Raw genomic sequence first — 14,735 nt, forward strand, 5'->3', positions numbered from 1 at the left:
GTGGTCACGGTGTCTCTTCACAGCAATGGAAACCCTAAGACACTGCCCCTGGTTCCACTCTACCTGTTCTCTGCTATTACATGACTTTTCTCTGGGAAACACGAGCAAGAAACCGGTCACCCCAGGTGGGGCATGGACAATATAGAAAAGATTCTGCTCAAGTTTCAACTTGAACCAATAGATTTATTGGGGTGAGGAGTTACTTATAGGGAGTGTGGGTGACCCCCAAACAGTATCATTACCTAAAAGCCCCACCCCATGATAGGCGATGATCTCATGGATGCTGGATTATGGAGACCTGGCTTCAGTTAACTTTCCACACTCTGGCATCTCCCAAGATCCTAACAGTTTCTTGGAAGGAGGGAGTGGTAGCTGGAATTGCAGGCAAGGATATGGTGACCTCTTCTCCCTAAACTAAGAAGCATTGACAGCCCCATGGGCATTACCAAAAACCTGGCTATTGCCTTGTGGTTCCATGCATTTTGTTGTCGTGACTACAGAGCAAAGGTGGTCCATGATGACCCAGAGGAAGTTGGTTTACCTCAACATCTAGCCTCCAGCATTTGCCACCTTATATTCCTGCTGCCATAGACACAGCCACTCCTCCATGCCTTCCCTGTTGTGATGAACCAGAATCTCCCTGAAACCATGAGCAAGAATAAATCTTTCCTGTTTCTGGTAGGTGTCTGGCCACAACAATGTAAAAGTAACTAACACATCTGGTGGAATCGTCTCCCCTTCCGTTCCCCCACCATGTGGATCATGGGAGGGCTCAGGGCCAGAGTCTTCATCTCTGTGGGCAAGCAGACAGCAAGCATCCTACTAGACCCAATGAGCAAACACCTGTGCTTCAGAGGGGTGTCGAATAGTTAGCAAACGCTTGTGTTTCAGAGGGGCGTTGAGGCACTGGCCTACTCTCGGTCCATCTGAAGAGGCTGGGTTCCTGGGGCTGGCAGCCATGGGCTCTGAGAAGCAAAGGGAGATAGTGAAGTTGTTCTACATGTTCTAGAAAGAACTGGAGATCTGTTCCAGAATGTTCTATAGGGACTATGAGGCTGTTATAGAACATCATAGAAGGGACTGCAAGTCCATCCCAGAAGTCTAGAGGGTGTGGTGAGGCTGTTCCAGAATGTTCTAGAAGGTACTGTAAGAGGGACTGAGCTATAATTCAGTCAGTGGCATGCACTCATGCCCCTTCTCCTGCCAATTAAATAAATTATAAATGAATAAATGTTAAAAAAAATGTTTGCCTTGCAAGCACAAGGACCTGAGTTTGATTCCTAAAACCCTAAAAATGCTAGGCATTGTGCTGCATGCTTGTAATCCCAGTATTGGGGAGATAGAGAAAGAAGGCTTCCGTGGGCTCTCTAACCAGCCAGTCTAGTTTAATTGGTGAGCTCCAGGCCAGAGAGAGACCATTTTAAAGCAGGACAGCATTCCTGAGGATGACAACTGGTATTGTCTTCCAGCCTCTACACACTCGTGTGTGCACACATATGAACATTTAAAAGTATGCCCCAGAATGCTCTGAAGGGAATGGCATGACTGTTTTCAGAACGGGCAATGCAGATGCTGCACATAGGGATCCAGATGTCAGAGCATTGAGTGGGTGGGTGGGTGGGTGGGCGGAGCTTGCTGACAGGAAGGTCCAAGTGTCCTGGGAACAGAAGGGCTTTCCTAGCTGCTGGGACTGGTCCTTCCTGACTCTGTCAGTAAGGAGTCCTGGGGTTCCTTAAGGCCTGGGAGCTCTACTTGGTGGCAGGGGGTGGGGTGGGGGCTGGAATCTTCATATCTCTGTGGTGGTGGCAGAGTGATGTCAGGTCTCATCAGAGACTGGAAATGGGCAGAATAGAGGAGGGTATGTTGTCACCCCACAATTCCAAAGAGCTTCCTATGGAGGCCACATCTGCCCTACTGGGCACAGGTAACACATCCATGGTGTGAGACTACATGTACTAGGACCCTGTGGTGTTGTAAGACTCTTCCAGAGAGAGAGGGGCCTACCGTGGGCTCAGGGTGTATCTGCCTTTTCGATCCAAGCCACAGTAGGAGTGAATGGTAAACCAGAGGAAGGCGCAGAGCATCATGGCATATACCTGGAGCAATCAGGAGAGATGCCCAGGAGTCAGCAGCCATCAACAGTCCTGGTGGCAGATCCTTACCACTTCCAGGGAAGTTTCTAGGATTGGGAAATGGGGGGCATGAGATAGACACCAGACCACCTCCCTGGGTCAGGGGCTGGCTCCTCCCTGCTGACTGGGCCTGGAAGATCCTGGTAGTGCCATGACTAGAGTGTTGGCCTGAGGCAGTAACCCAGGACTGCTTCTGTCTGGGAAGGGGCAAGGCAGAGCAGGGTAGAAGGAGGACAAGGAAGGAACTGGTGGCTACCGTGAGGGCCAGGCTGGTGCAGGTCAGGGTGGAGGCGATTCTGTAGTGTGTCCACAGAAACTTCCCGATGCTCTGTAGGCAGTCCTGGACAGAGGCAACATGCATGGTTGATTACCCACCCTGGCCGGCCCTCCCTGCACTGTGTGCTCAGCTTGCCCCATTCCACTTTTCTCCTAGAAGCCCCTGGGGCTGCATGGTTTGCTCAGCCAGTGCCGAGGCCAGGGCAGTCAAGGTAGGCACCTTCCCAAACAGAACTACTGAGCGCTCTGGGGAAGAGGATGCATGAACCTTGAGACTGAGGGCATGGTGCCTGTCTCTGTGGGGACAGTGACCCACTGCCCTGGGGGCCAGGGAGGGCCTTCCTCCTCTGTTCTAGCTGCTCTGAGCTCCTCCAGTGGGCCACTGTTTGTCCCCAGGCAATCCAGAGTGAAAGTACTCTAGTCCCCAGAGGCTGGTGAGGACAGAGAGTCTGGAACTGCTAGACTCTTTGCTGTGGGTCTGACATCAACAGAGTCTCCCTTTCTAGAAACAGGAAGGTGACAGCTGACCTCTGGGACATTCAGATGCTGGCATTTTTGTTGGGAATAGCATTTGGGGAGGGTAAAGATAGGCTGAACCATGTGGAGCCCTACAGGGTACTTTCTTGCCTTTTGGCAAACAAGTGGTCTTCTCCCTGGCCTGCTCTGGCCTTGCTTCTCTCCCACCAGGGGTCCTTTGCAGCCCGGTCCTTGGTCACCCTGGGGCAGGAGGCAGGTGCTGAGCTATTTTGTATTTGAGACCTGAGGACTGTTCATGGGTGGATGGGACTCCCTTACTCTCACCCCCTTCCCAGCAGGCCAGCTCCCTTCCCTGCTGGGCCTTGAGCCATTCCCCACCCTCTTGTTTCTTGGAGGGTAGCCAGACATCTCTCCCCATGAGATAGGGCTGGTTTGTTTCCAAGACAGCAGGGGGATGGGACAAAGAGGGGGCTGGGTAGGGAGAGAGGGCCGGGGTGGGGGTGAGTGAGTCAGGGCCTAGTCCTCAGGGCAGAAGGGCTCCGCCCTGCCCTCCCACTAGCACTTTCTGTGCTTTCTGGGGACCCCTTCCTACTCCCCCTAAAGAGCTGATCACCCTGTTAGGTAGGGCCTCAGCTTTGAGCTTCTAGAAGCTTCAGAGGGGAGAGTGGGGGAGGAGCTTGATGTCCTGGGGAAGCCTCATGAGGGAGGGGAAGAGTGGGCGGGGCACATGCCTGATGCTAGCCTGCAGAAGGGAGTTGGGGGTCAAGTTGGCCACCCCACGAGTCCCCGCCACGGCGGGGAGTCCCCACCATGGGGAGGGTACATCCCTGAGACTTGAGGGCAGATTCCAAGATGTGAGAAGCCACAGGGACAAAGAGGATGCAGATGTCCCTTCACAGGCTTCTACCAGTGAAGTGCCAGCCCTCATTGGACTTGAGTGCAGAAGCCCTCATCCCCCTCCTCCTCACCTCTCTCAGGGCCTCCTGGCCCTGACACGGGATGGCTCTGGTGCTCGCCAGAAGCCCAAAAGGAGACTTCTTCCCACAACACAGAAACTGCAAGACAGACCAGAGAGGAGCATAGCATGGGCAGAACTGACTGATGGGAAAACTAAGGCACCAAGGCACAAGTAACTTAGGTGATTCTGCAAACTGGGCCCCCAAGAGACCAGAGCCAGGGCTCGGGATTACAGCTGCTTCTGGAAAACTAGCCACCAGTGACTTGGCCCTGGTGATGGAACAGCGTGACTCTCTGAGGACCTTTCCCCCTTACAGCAGGTCCCTGCTGCCTGCCTGGTGGCTGGACACCTACTTCCTTGTAGAATACCAATTCCTTCTTGGGATTCTCATTCCATGTTGAACAAGGGCATTGCCCTTTGATTTTGCACTAACATTGGGTAGCCAGTCCTATTAGGGACAGAGGGGGATGGGTGAGAGCTCAGTCATTTACCTGCAATGGGACATGTGTCCTGGGATCATCTCTTGAAGCCTGGCCAGGATGGCTGACTCTAAAGGATGTCTGGCACCCATTCTCTGAAGTACAGCAAGTATGACTACCCTGTCCCTGGCTCACCGTGTCCTGGATGGTGGCCAGCTCCTGCCACCAGCTGCTAGATGGGCTCTTCATTGCCTGGTCATACACGAGGTCATAGGTGTCCAATACTGCATCTTCCACCTGCACCAAGAGCATATGGATATAGGCAATAGACCCAGCCTGCTGAGAAGGGTGGACAGAGGTCTGGACTAGTTCCTCTGTTCCCTAAGGTGCTTGTGGACCCTTCTCCAGAACTACCCAGAATACTGGGAAGGTGAGCTCTAGTCTTGGACCAGGGAAGGTCAGGGGATCTGGGGTCAGATCCAGGTAGACAAGGCAGAGGAAGGAAGAAGCGGGGAGGGGGCTAAGGCTGGCCCTGCTTTTGCTGCACACACAAACAGCCTAGACTTTTTTGCTTCTTCTCCTAGCTTTGTTTCTCTGCTCTGTTCAATCCCTACCCCAAGATGTTCTCCCCTAGGCTGAAAATGTTTTCAGAGACAAGCTGGAATTTCATCTCTTCCAGGAAGGCATTCTGGATATGCAGGGCTCACTGGTCTTCTGGCCCAGGCCAAGTCCTCCAATATCTTCTGCCTTGAAGTCCCTGAATCCTCCCCACTCCCAGCCTCATGCAGGCCAGTAGCCAGGTCACACAGAGTTGTCCTGAATGGCTGGGGTGGTGTTGAAGCCCTATGCCTCCTCTGGTTACTCCTGCCTTTCAGAAAGGAAGGGTTTCTGTCCCACAGCATGGTGTCCACTATGCGCCTCCCTCCCCAGCTGCCTGCAGGTCATAGTAGGCAGGTAGGCAGTTAGAGGTGCTTGGTTAGTCTAGCCCAGGCCCAAGGCCCCTGCAGGAGGCAAGGGAACTCCCTGCTAACTGCTGATCCTGGCACCGATTTCTCCCTCTCCATCCATGCAGCAGAGCCAGACATCCCCATGAGTCATCCCCAGCTCAGCCTGCCCCGGCCCTCCCCCACCCAGGGCAGGTGCCAAGCTGGCCTTGGTGGCTGGTCATTCTGGGCCAGAGCCCTCTCATGGGCTCAGCTTCTTCAAGCCTGTGGGGTTACTGTGTCCTTAAGAGAGCAAATCCTGGGAAGGGTTGGGAACGCCTGGAGCTGGTCCGGGGCGGATGGGGCAGGTAGGCGAAACAAGCAGGCACTATTGGACTAAGCCCTTTTGGAACCTCTCCCTAGCACAATTGACTTTATTTCCCTCCTCAGTCCTACCACTTTTCAGGGATGTCCCAGTGCCCAGGGGCCCTCTGTGCACTGTCATTCCTGCAGGACAATAGAGATGACATCAGCTCTAGAGCTCAGCTCAGCTTGGTTCTGCCCAGCATCCCACCCACCATGAGCACAACAACAGAGGCTTGCCCAGACCTCAGAACCTGACCTTGGGGCCTTGGAGACCAGGCTGGACTCTCTGAGAGCCCTGCACTGGGGCGGGGGTAGTACATTGCCATCTGCACCCATTTTGGCACTCAGGGTGCTCTGTGAGAGACTTGAGGCTGGAGTTTTGTTTGTTTTTTTGTTTGTTTGTTTTTTCCATAGGAATCTGGAGGGTGGACCACAGGCTTCTTAAGCCAGAGCCCCAAGCCTCCACATCACTTACCCAGGGGTCCCTCCTAGCAGGGATCTGTGTCTGCAGGGTTGGCAAGCAGCTTCTGGGGTACAAACTCTCCTTTGTAAGTGTGTTATCCAGTGTGGAGGGTGGAGAAAGCCCTGAGTATATGAAGTCCTGAGTGGGTGTTTGTTGTCAAGGACCAAAGCCTCAGACCCACGAGAAGCTGGCAAAGCTTGCTACCCTGTGAGTCTCACTGAGGCTAGCTAAAGCTGCCTGGCTGTCCAGCTGTGTCCGATAAACCCTCTCTCCTTGTTTATCTGCTTGTAATAACCCCGCCTCCTTGTTCAGCTGTATATAGTAAACGCACTGAGCTGCTGGGGGCGAAGGGACTGCAGGGTTCCCGTCAGAGGGTTCAAACCACCCGATTCCAGCTTTCCTGTGTGTCTGTCCTTTCTTCACTCCCTTGCCACCCCGTCAGGTCAGTCCCTGGAGCTGTGCAGGACACGGCAGCCAGGTTATGTGCAGATTGAAAACTGGTGTCTAGGGTGTCCCCCTGTCTTTCTCCCTAAGGCCAGGACACTGTGATATCTGCCTGGGCTGGGTGACTTCCCTTCCCCCATGTTTGCCAGCTCAGGGTAGTACAGATGGGCCATACAGCCATGGCCAGGAGGGCCCCACGTGGAGCTGCAGGTGGCTTGAGGGCCGGCACTGGGTCTTGAGGCTACATAGACATGCCTGTTTTGTGCTTGGTCTTGACATGAATTATTAAGGAAAGCTGAACAATTCATTCTCCACTCCCCGGGGACAGTGGGAGATTGTGGCCCAGTAGCTCTGAAGCCACCGTGAGGGTGTAATGAATAGTCCTATCACTCTGTATTCATCACATCGCAGGCTGGGCCACACTGCTATCCTCAGCAACCTTGGATGCCTGCCTAGACCTGTGTCCTGGGAGGGGCATCAGGAAGGAGCACCCCATTCTCACTTCAGGCCAGAGCCTGTATCTACAGAGACAGACAAGGTCTCTTCCTCCGTCCTTCAGCTTCTTGTTAGACCCTTGCTTTAGGATGTCTTGGGGAATCTTTCCAGGGAGGTTTGGGGAAGCTGGGAGTGACTTCTAAGCATTACTAGTTGATTCCTGTATCCTTTCTTACCCTTGGGGCTGGGGGCAGCTGGGATGACCAAGTCTAAGACCATGACCTATTGGGCCTGGATTGGCCCACTGGTAGGGAGAACATGGGATGATGGGAGGATGTTTTGGTGATTTCTGTGCAAGCTGTGCTTGGTACCACACATGGCCTCATTCCAGCCCAGGACTCCCCAGAACTAAGTCCACATTCCAGACAACCTGGAGCATAGAGGAGCCTGACTGCCCCTGTTGGCTCATCTCTACCATGCAGCAGCACTCCAGCAGGGCCTTCTACTCTCCATGGAGAGAAGCCGACACAAAGGCCCAGGGGGGATAATGGACCTGCCCAAGGCTGGCCTTCTGCCTTTGATTTCAAACCCAGGGTGCTTTTCACCTCCAGGTAGCTCACCAGGGCTCATATGGGCCCTGTTGGAAGTCAGAACTCCAGGACAACAGATAGGCCAGCAGGCCAGGGCCTGGGAGGAAGCCCTGGCCCACTCAGGGTCAGGCACGCCTTGGAGAACTGCCCTAGTGATCAGTCTTATGGAGATTGGAGTAAGAGGTCCCTTCCCTTCTGTAGATTAAACCCTAGTTGCTGTCTGTCTGTCCTCTGGTCACTGTAAGGCCTCTGTCTGCCTATTCTGCACCCCAAGTTTAGGGCTCAGAATGTAAACACAGCTTTAGAACAGAGAGATGGGTCACAGCTGCTGCAGGCCAACCCGAGGCCAGTCCCTGATACCTGGCAGCTGTCTTGACTGAGGCCACCCACACTGTGACCCAGGCCTCCAGCCGTCCAGACCACCCATCACTGGACAGGGAATGTTCCGCCAAAATGCTGCTAGGCCCTGCTGCCTCCAGCAGGACTCTGGGACACCCATGCCCTCCAGCTGTTGTGGGGGTTCAACCCTCTTCCAGATCCTCTGCACCGTAGAAAAAATGTTTTTTCCTTTAATGTTAGGGTTGGGGTGAGTCTTTGGGGATCTCCTTGGGCAGAGAGGAAGGGTGACGCAGAAACTCTGGGCAAAGAGCCTGGCTGATCCAGATAGAGGGTCCCGGCTGCACTCACCTGGGTGGGGTTGTGGAATCTCCAGAATGCCATCTGCACCAGGATGCAGAATGACAGGACAAAGCACAGGAACCCCTAGGGACAGAGATGGCCGAGTCACTGCACAGTTAGGTATGTGGTCTGGGGAAGTAGGGCAGGGTACCAGGTAGGTAGCTTCCCCAGGTGGCTGGGCTGAGCTGCTGGCTTGAGCCCCATTAAATACTGCTCCCCAGGTGCCTCCAGAGGACCTGTGACCTAAGGTGTCACGTGCTTCCCCAGGAATGGAGGCCTTTCCAATATGGTGGAGACCCTAGTTCACTGAAGCTACTTCTAGAAAGAACAGTAACCCCAGGAAGCCCAGGCAGTGCATCCCTGTATCTGAAATGTTGGCCACAGAACCCCCGCCTTTAAACATTTTTTAGATTTTAAAAAAAATTTACATTTATGGGGAGGCCAGAAGAAGGTGTTGGATCTTCTGGAACAGATGCTACAGGTAGTTCTATGTGGTTCCTGGGACCTGAACTGGGATCCTCTGGAAGAGCGGGTAGCCCTTGTGACTGCTGAGCCGTTTATCCAGCCTCGTTCACCTTGCCGCCCATCCCCTCCTTTGAGGTAGAGTCTCCTGTAGCCCAGGCTGGCCTTGAGCTCATGATCCTCCTGCCTCCATCCCCTCAGTGCCGTGACTACAGGGGTATGCAGCCACTACGTTTTCTTCAGTGTTGGTGACTTTACGAGGGTGTCATGGGGGCTAGCCAAGCACCCTATCAACTGACCCACACCCCAGCCAGAAATGTCTCCCTTGAAGGTAGAGAATGGCCACCTCATACAGGGTGCCTTCTGTGGGCTCTTTGTTGTTCTGTTTCTGAAAAACGTTTCTAAGGGGAGCCTAACTTCTACAGTCTGACTCACAGAGGACCGCAGCCCACAACCCCAGGCATAGGCACCCCAGAGACTATATGACCTTCCTCCCCTCATGAGTTTTCTACCCTTCCTCTACCCCACTGTGTGGGTCCCTATGGTCATCCCACTCCATCCCTCACCCCAAGTGCTGAAAAGGGACTTCTTTACACACTCCACCCTTTCCTTCTTTCTTTTGGTTGGGTACAACTTTTTATTTCCTACAGAAGCTAGTGGACAGTGCAGATCTTCTCCCCGGACCACGTACTGGTACAAGTTCCTACTCTTCTGTGAATAGTTTCACAGAGTCACTCTAGACTAGGAACCCTGTTCCTCAATAGCACACCTCAAAATTCCCATCCGGTGACCTCTGATCTGGGTACCCTCCGAGCCCTGCCTAGCACTTTTGATTGTCAGCCCCAACACCATGCACATAGGTCCACTCAACACACAGAGGCCCCTGTGTGACCACTGAGCCTTCTGTATCAACCACCACCCCACCCCCAAGTGTCACTAGCATGTCACTCAATAGATAGGGGTTGCTGTGGCCTGGCTGTCTCAACCCAGCCTCACTCAGGGATAACCCCCGTAGGAAAAGTGACCAGTATGCAGAGCAACCTACAGTCATAGGCCAGGATGATGGGAACAAACAGCCTGGGCCAGGGCCAGCTTAGCTCTCCCAAGTGTATTGAAGAGCTAGGGTCACTGGCACTGCGTCTCAAACTTGGGTGGGTGTGGGCTCTGTGGGGTGGGGTGCCCCCTCCCCAGAGCCTGCATCACTGTCTCAGAGTCGGCCCTGGGTGCCTGCTGCTTCTGCCCACCTCCCGCTCCTGCAGCCTTCTCTCTCCTCCACCTTTTCTCCCCTCCGTCTCCTCCTCCCCCCTCTACTCTCTTGCTGGCAGTTGAGGGCCGCCTTCCCCATCTGGAAGCCATTCCTCAGCTCTGCCTCCCGGCTGAGGCTGTGAGCCAGCCCAAGAGTCCAGCCCTTCCCAGAAACCGTTTCATTCTCAAGAGGGGGTTTCTCCCTCCCTCCCCCTCTGTCTTTGTCTTTCTCTGTCTCTTCCTCTCTGTCTCTGTAACTGTCTATCTCTGCCTCCCTCCCCCCCCCTCTCTCTCTCTGTGTGTGTGTGTGTGTGTGTGTGTGTGTGTGTGTGTGTGTGTGTGTGTAGAAAGGGGTCTTAAGATCTGCATAGTGCAGAGAGAGCTTGGGCCAGGCCTAACTGTGACCATTTTTCTCTCTACTCATTCTAAATGAAAATGAATGAATAAATACACTTGTAAACAACTTGAGTCTGCTTCCTGCAGCTAGCTAGCTCTTTCATTTCCTGTGTTGCAGAAGGTGGTGCAGGAAAGGGCAGAGAGGGGGGCAGTGGGCACAGAGTCACGGTGGGGGATGTTTCCACTCCCTAGACCCCTTTATATGTGCTCTGATGTGCAGGCCAGGTACAACACACAGGCAGCAAACAGGGCAGGCAGAGGCAGACGGCACCCACCATGCACACAGGCACTGGTATAAACATGACACAAAGGGGCTGTGACCAGTGGAACTCCCAGTGACCCTGTGGTGGCTGAACTGAGCTTACTGTCCACGCTGGGGTAGAGGGAGCTGGGATTCAGCAAAGTGCAGAGCCCACACTGGTCCTGGAGTGATTTGGAGAACATAGTTCTGAACAGGAGTCTGGATGTGCCTTTTAGCCTGACCCACATAACCATACTACACCAGGCCCAGAGTCTGTTAAGGATGTGGAATTGAAGATTTGGGAGGCCTGAGTGGGTTCTAATGCTCCTGGAATCCTTTGCCCACAAATCAAGTGCCAAGCAGGACATGGGAGGAGCTTGGGAAGGCTGAGATGGAATAGGCTGATCTGGAGCTGGGGCCCACCTGCCTACCGCCTCCTGCTTCACAGTCTTCATGCTGACTATGGTGCCCCCTGGTGGCTGAAGTTATACCAGGCACAGGCCTCTCGGGCTGGCTTCTGCATACCCCTGCCTCCATCTTGTCTTTCCTCCTTGTTTCCCTCTAGCAAGGCGCAAATCGTCTGGGGTCCACCAGCTCTGTGACTTCTTCACTAGGGCCTCCCTCTGGGCCTTAAGTCCAGGCTATCCTTGTTCAGTGTTCATTCATGCCAGCATTATCCCTACCTACCCTGCCCCTGTGTCATCAGAGCAAGAATCCTGGTGAGGCTAGAGCTGCCAAGTTCTGCCTAGTCCACCACGCAGGCCCACCCAGGTCTGTCTGGTCCCTGAAGCAGCTCTGGGTAGGAGGTGACTCTGTCCCTGTCTTTGGAAACCAAGGGTCGTCAGCAAACGTACTGAGCATGAAGACAGGATGCAGAGTTTAGTTTCAGTCTATCCAGGAAGCAAAGTCTCTGGCTCAGGTTCCTGAGGGTCCCTGGATTCTCCCTGTCACTTACAGGCAGAGGTTGGGAGTCCTACAAGCAGGGGCACAGGGATGGATGGAGGAGGGAAATGAGATCTTATGCCCGGAATGGAGGTGAGGAGGGGAGGTAAGGGACCAGGGGATCAGAAAGGAGCTGCCCAGGTTCAGGTGACTGGGAAAGCCTGGATCAAACAAGGACAGGGTGGCCATGGGAAGAGTCCTGGCAGATAGAATCTGGATTAACTGTTGAGGGTTGTAGGGGCACACTAAGGCACCCACACAGAGAATAGTTACAGCACCAGCAAGGGCTTTCTTCTATGGGATTGTGAAACTTCCCTTCAATGGCTAGGCAGTGATATGGACCCGTGAGAAGGAAGCCCAGGCTGCAGAACCAGCTTCGGGACCTCCTTGTCCCTGGTTGGTCTCCTAATGAGAAGTGGTGGAATTCATCCAGACCTGGCTAGACATCAGAACCAGGCCCTCTTAGGGCCTTTGGAGATGGCCCCAGGGCTGAGAGTGCCAACTGTCTTTCAGGGGCCCTACAGAACCATTATTAGATCTGAGGAAGACAGGGTGATGTTGAGCCCTATGGAGACTTCTAAATGACCCAGGTGGAGGATCCTGACTGGTCCAGGTGGGAGGGTCCTGATTGGACAAGTGGAAGGTCGTAACTGTGTAGGTGGAGGGACTCCCTGGTGCATATCCCCTGACCTTTGCTTCTTTCTGGATACTTCTGCTGGGGTCAGGCAGCTCCCCAGGTTTATTTCTCTCCAGCTCTTGTCCCTGTCTGAGAGTCGGAAGCTGGGGTCATCTGGCAGCACACAGAACTTACCGCAGCCATGAGGCCATGGGCCTCCCTCACTGTGGCTATGGTGCTCAGGGCAGCGCCCAGGCTCAGTAGACCTGCTAGGCTGATCCCCACGTAGAAGGCTGTGGGAAGGGAGAGGCAGAGGGTAAGGGACCGAGCGTGGGGACTGGGCATGGAAGTTGGATCTGAAATCTACTTCGGAGGTCACAGAGCTAGAATTCAACTTCTGGGAGGTCCCAAAAGGCACATAATCTCTGGCCCAAAAAAAGAAGGGGTGTGCCATAGCCTAATAGCCTATTTCCTCTCAAGACTGGGAAGGAAGAGGGAAGAACAGGAGCAAGCTAGGGGCCATACTCTTTACCCCCTTTCTCCTGCCTTCCCTGCCTCACAGACTATCTTGAAGCCACATCCCCGTATTCTAGTGAACGGTGGCAGTGTGGGGCTGTGACTTATCAGTCCAGGCCCAGGCCTCAGGCTTCCTGCCTGGGCGGGGCCTAGCCCCTCGGAAGGCAGGGGGCCTAGGGACTGGGGCTGCCAGCCCCCCATTCAAAGGCCTCAATTTCTCCCATGCTTTCCTACTGGGTGATCGCCTTCCTGGGTTCCTTGCATTTCTACCAGGAACACCCTCCTCATTAAAGTAGCCCTGCTCTTGTGGAAGTGGGACACTGGCAGGCGTGGCCCCGGCTGGGCATTTTCTGCCCTCTGAATATGACATTCACTGCTGAGTCCCACAGACCCATCTGATCCCTGCCCTGAAAGCACAGATCTGGGGCCTGCCACAGCTTCAACAGTCCTGTATGGCTGGAGAACCAGGGCAGGAGTGCCTGATGTTGCCTAAATCTCCCCAACGTTTGTTAGTGCAACCAGGACACTGGGGCGCCCCTTCCCTGGCCCCCTAACCTCTGACTTTTGCCCAAAGCCAGCTCCTCCGGACAGCCTAGGGCTGGGGGAGTCAGGTCAGTTCCTCCTAGATGCTTTTGGCCCTGGAGCCACACACACACACACACACACACACACACACACACACACACACACACACTTCCTCTCCACAGCCATCTCTGGGCTCACTTACCCCAGTAGTGCATTGCTTCATAGGGGTTCCTCTCCAAGGATGCATGACCAATGACAGTCAAGTGGTCTCCAAAGCGAGTGACAGCTGCCACGGTGGCCGTAGAGAGGCCCAGCAGCTGAGAGTGAGGTGGGCTCATCATCAGAGCTGGGGACAGCGGCCAACCCCTGCCCCCCGCAATGACAGTATAGGGCCTGGGCATCTGGGCACCCCAGCCTGGCTCCCTCTAGGAGCAAGGCCACTGCAGGAGGCCTCCATGTTTCTGTGGACATGAGGGATAGGTCCTCCCTCAGACATGCTGCCACACAACGGAGATAAGTCCACGCCACACATACTTGCGCCTGTTTTCTCTAAGGGCTGAGAAGATCACATCAAACGGTCTGCAGAGACCCTGCGGTCCCTGTCCTCTCCCGGATCCCAGGCAGCACCCCTTCCTGGCAAGTCCCTGTGCACTGCAAATCACCAGCCAACCTAGATTCTCCCAGGCTCTTCACTGCCCCTTGGGGTAACAGCTGGGCCTACAAGGACAGGTGTCCACAGTCCTCTAAGGTGGCCACCAGGGACCCAGACCCAGTCTGTGGGACTCTGGTGTAGGGGGAGGGGGGCTCACAGTGCTGGAGGGCCTGGGCATGGTGAATTATTTCCCCTTCTGCCCACCTACCCACCCACTCCTTCTGCTCTACTTGCATGTTACCAAGACAAAGAAGTTGGTGATCAGTATCTGGCATTTGGCAATCTTGATTCGATTCCAGTGCTCCATGATGGTCCTCTCCTCGCCTCTCCTCTCCTCTCTCTTCTCTCCCCTCCCCTCTTTTCACCTCCCCTTTCCTCCCGTCCTCTCCACTCCCCTCCCTTCTGTGGTTCCTCATTGGGTGGGGACCTCAGACCACAGCTGACCCAGTAGGTAGGATGTGCCCTCCCATCTGTCAACAGCCCTTGTAACCTAGTGGCTGGCTGGGTTGGGGGAAGGAAGAAGGGCAGGCAGGAAGGGGGGGGGCAGTTTCTATACCTGCAGCTGCCCTGGCCTGGCCCAAGACAGCTAGCTGGGCTTTTGTAGGTGTATGAGGCCTCCCAGTGGGTGGGTTGGGCCGCACTGCAGCACCAGGAGTGGGTGGAGTCTTGTGGAGCGGAAAGAGAAGAGCCCAATGCCTGGCATTGGTTAGGAGAGTGGACTAACCTGCTCAGCTACGTTAGAACCTTTAGGGTTTGGATTAAAGACCCTGTGTCTCAAAGTCCTCCTGGTGTTAATCCCCAAACAGGACTCCTGCAGGTGCTTTTTGTCTCAAGATCAGATGCTAATGGCCAGTTCATAATCAGCACAGAGGAGAAGGGTGTGTTAGAGTCAAGTCTCAGGAATGTCCAGGGGCTGGGCAAACAGGCATGGTACATACATAGGCGTTTCAAGGTGGGGGAAGTTTATGGGTATTGCCCC

At 54.5% G+C, this 14,735-nt stretch overlaps 1 protein-coding gene across 1 annotated transcript; it reads right to left on the reverse strand.

Moving 5' to 3' along the window:
* Positions 1 to 247: 247 nt before the first annotated feature.
* Tspan32 (tetraspanin 32) lies at positions 248 to 14,063 on the reverse strand. The gene is made up of 9 exons (XM_059249671.1): positions 13,998 to 14,063; positions 13,307 to 13,421; positions 12,259 to 12,356; positions 8,171 to 8,245; positions 4,458 to 4,559; positions 3,854 to 3,940; positions 2,389 to 2,472; positions 2,005 to 2,096; positions 248 to 965 (listed from the first exon to the last, which is right to left on the reverse strand). Exons 1-9 carry the CDS (start codon positions 14,061 to 14,063, stop codon positions 851 to 853), a joined length of 834 nt encoding a protein of 277 aa, XP_059105654.1. The 3' UTR covers positions 248 to 850.
* Positions 14,064 to 14,735: the final 672 nt, after the last annotated feature.

This window comes from Peromyscus eremicus, chromosome 1 (assembly GCF_949786415.1).
Source record: "Peromyscus eremicus chromosome 1, PerEre_H2_v1, whole genome shotgun sequence".
Lineage (NCBI taxonomy): Eukaryota > Metazoa > Chordata > Mammalia > Rodentia > Cricetidae > Peromyscus > Peromyscus eremicus.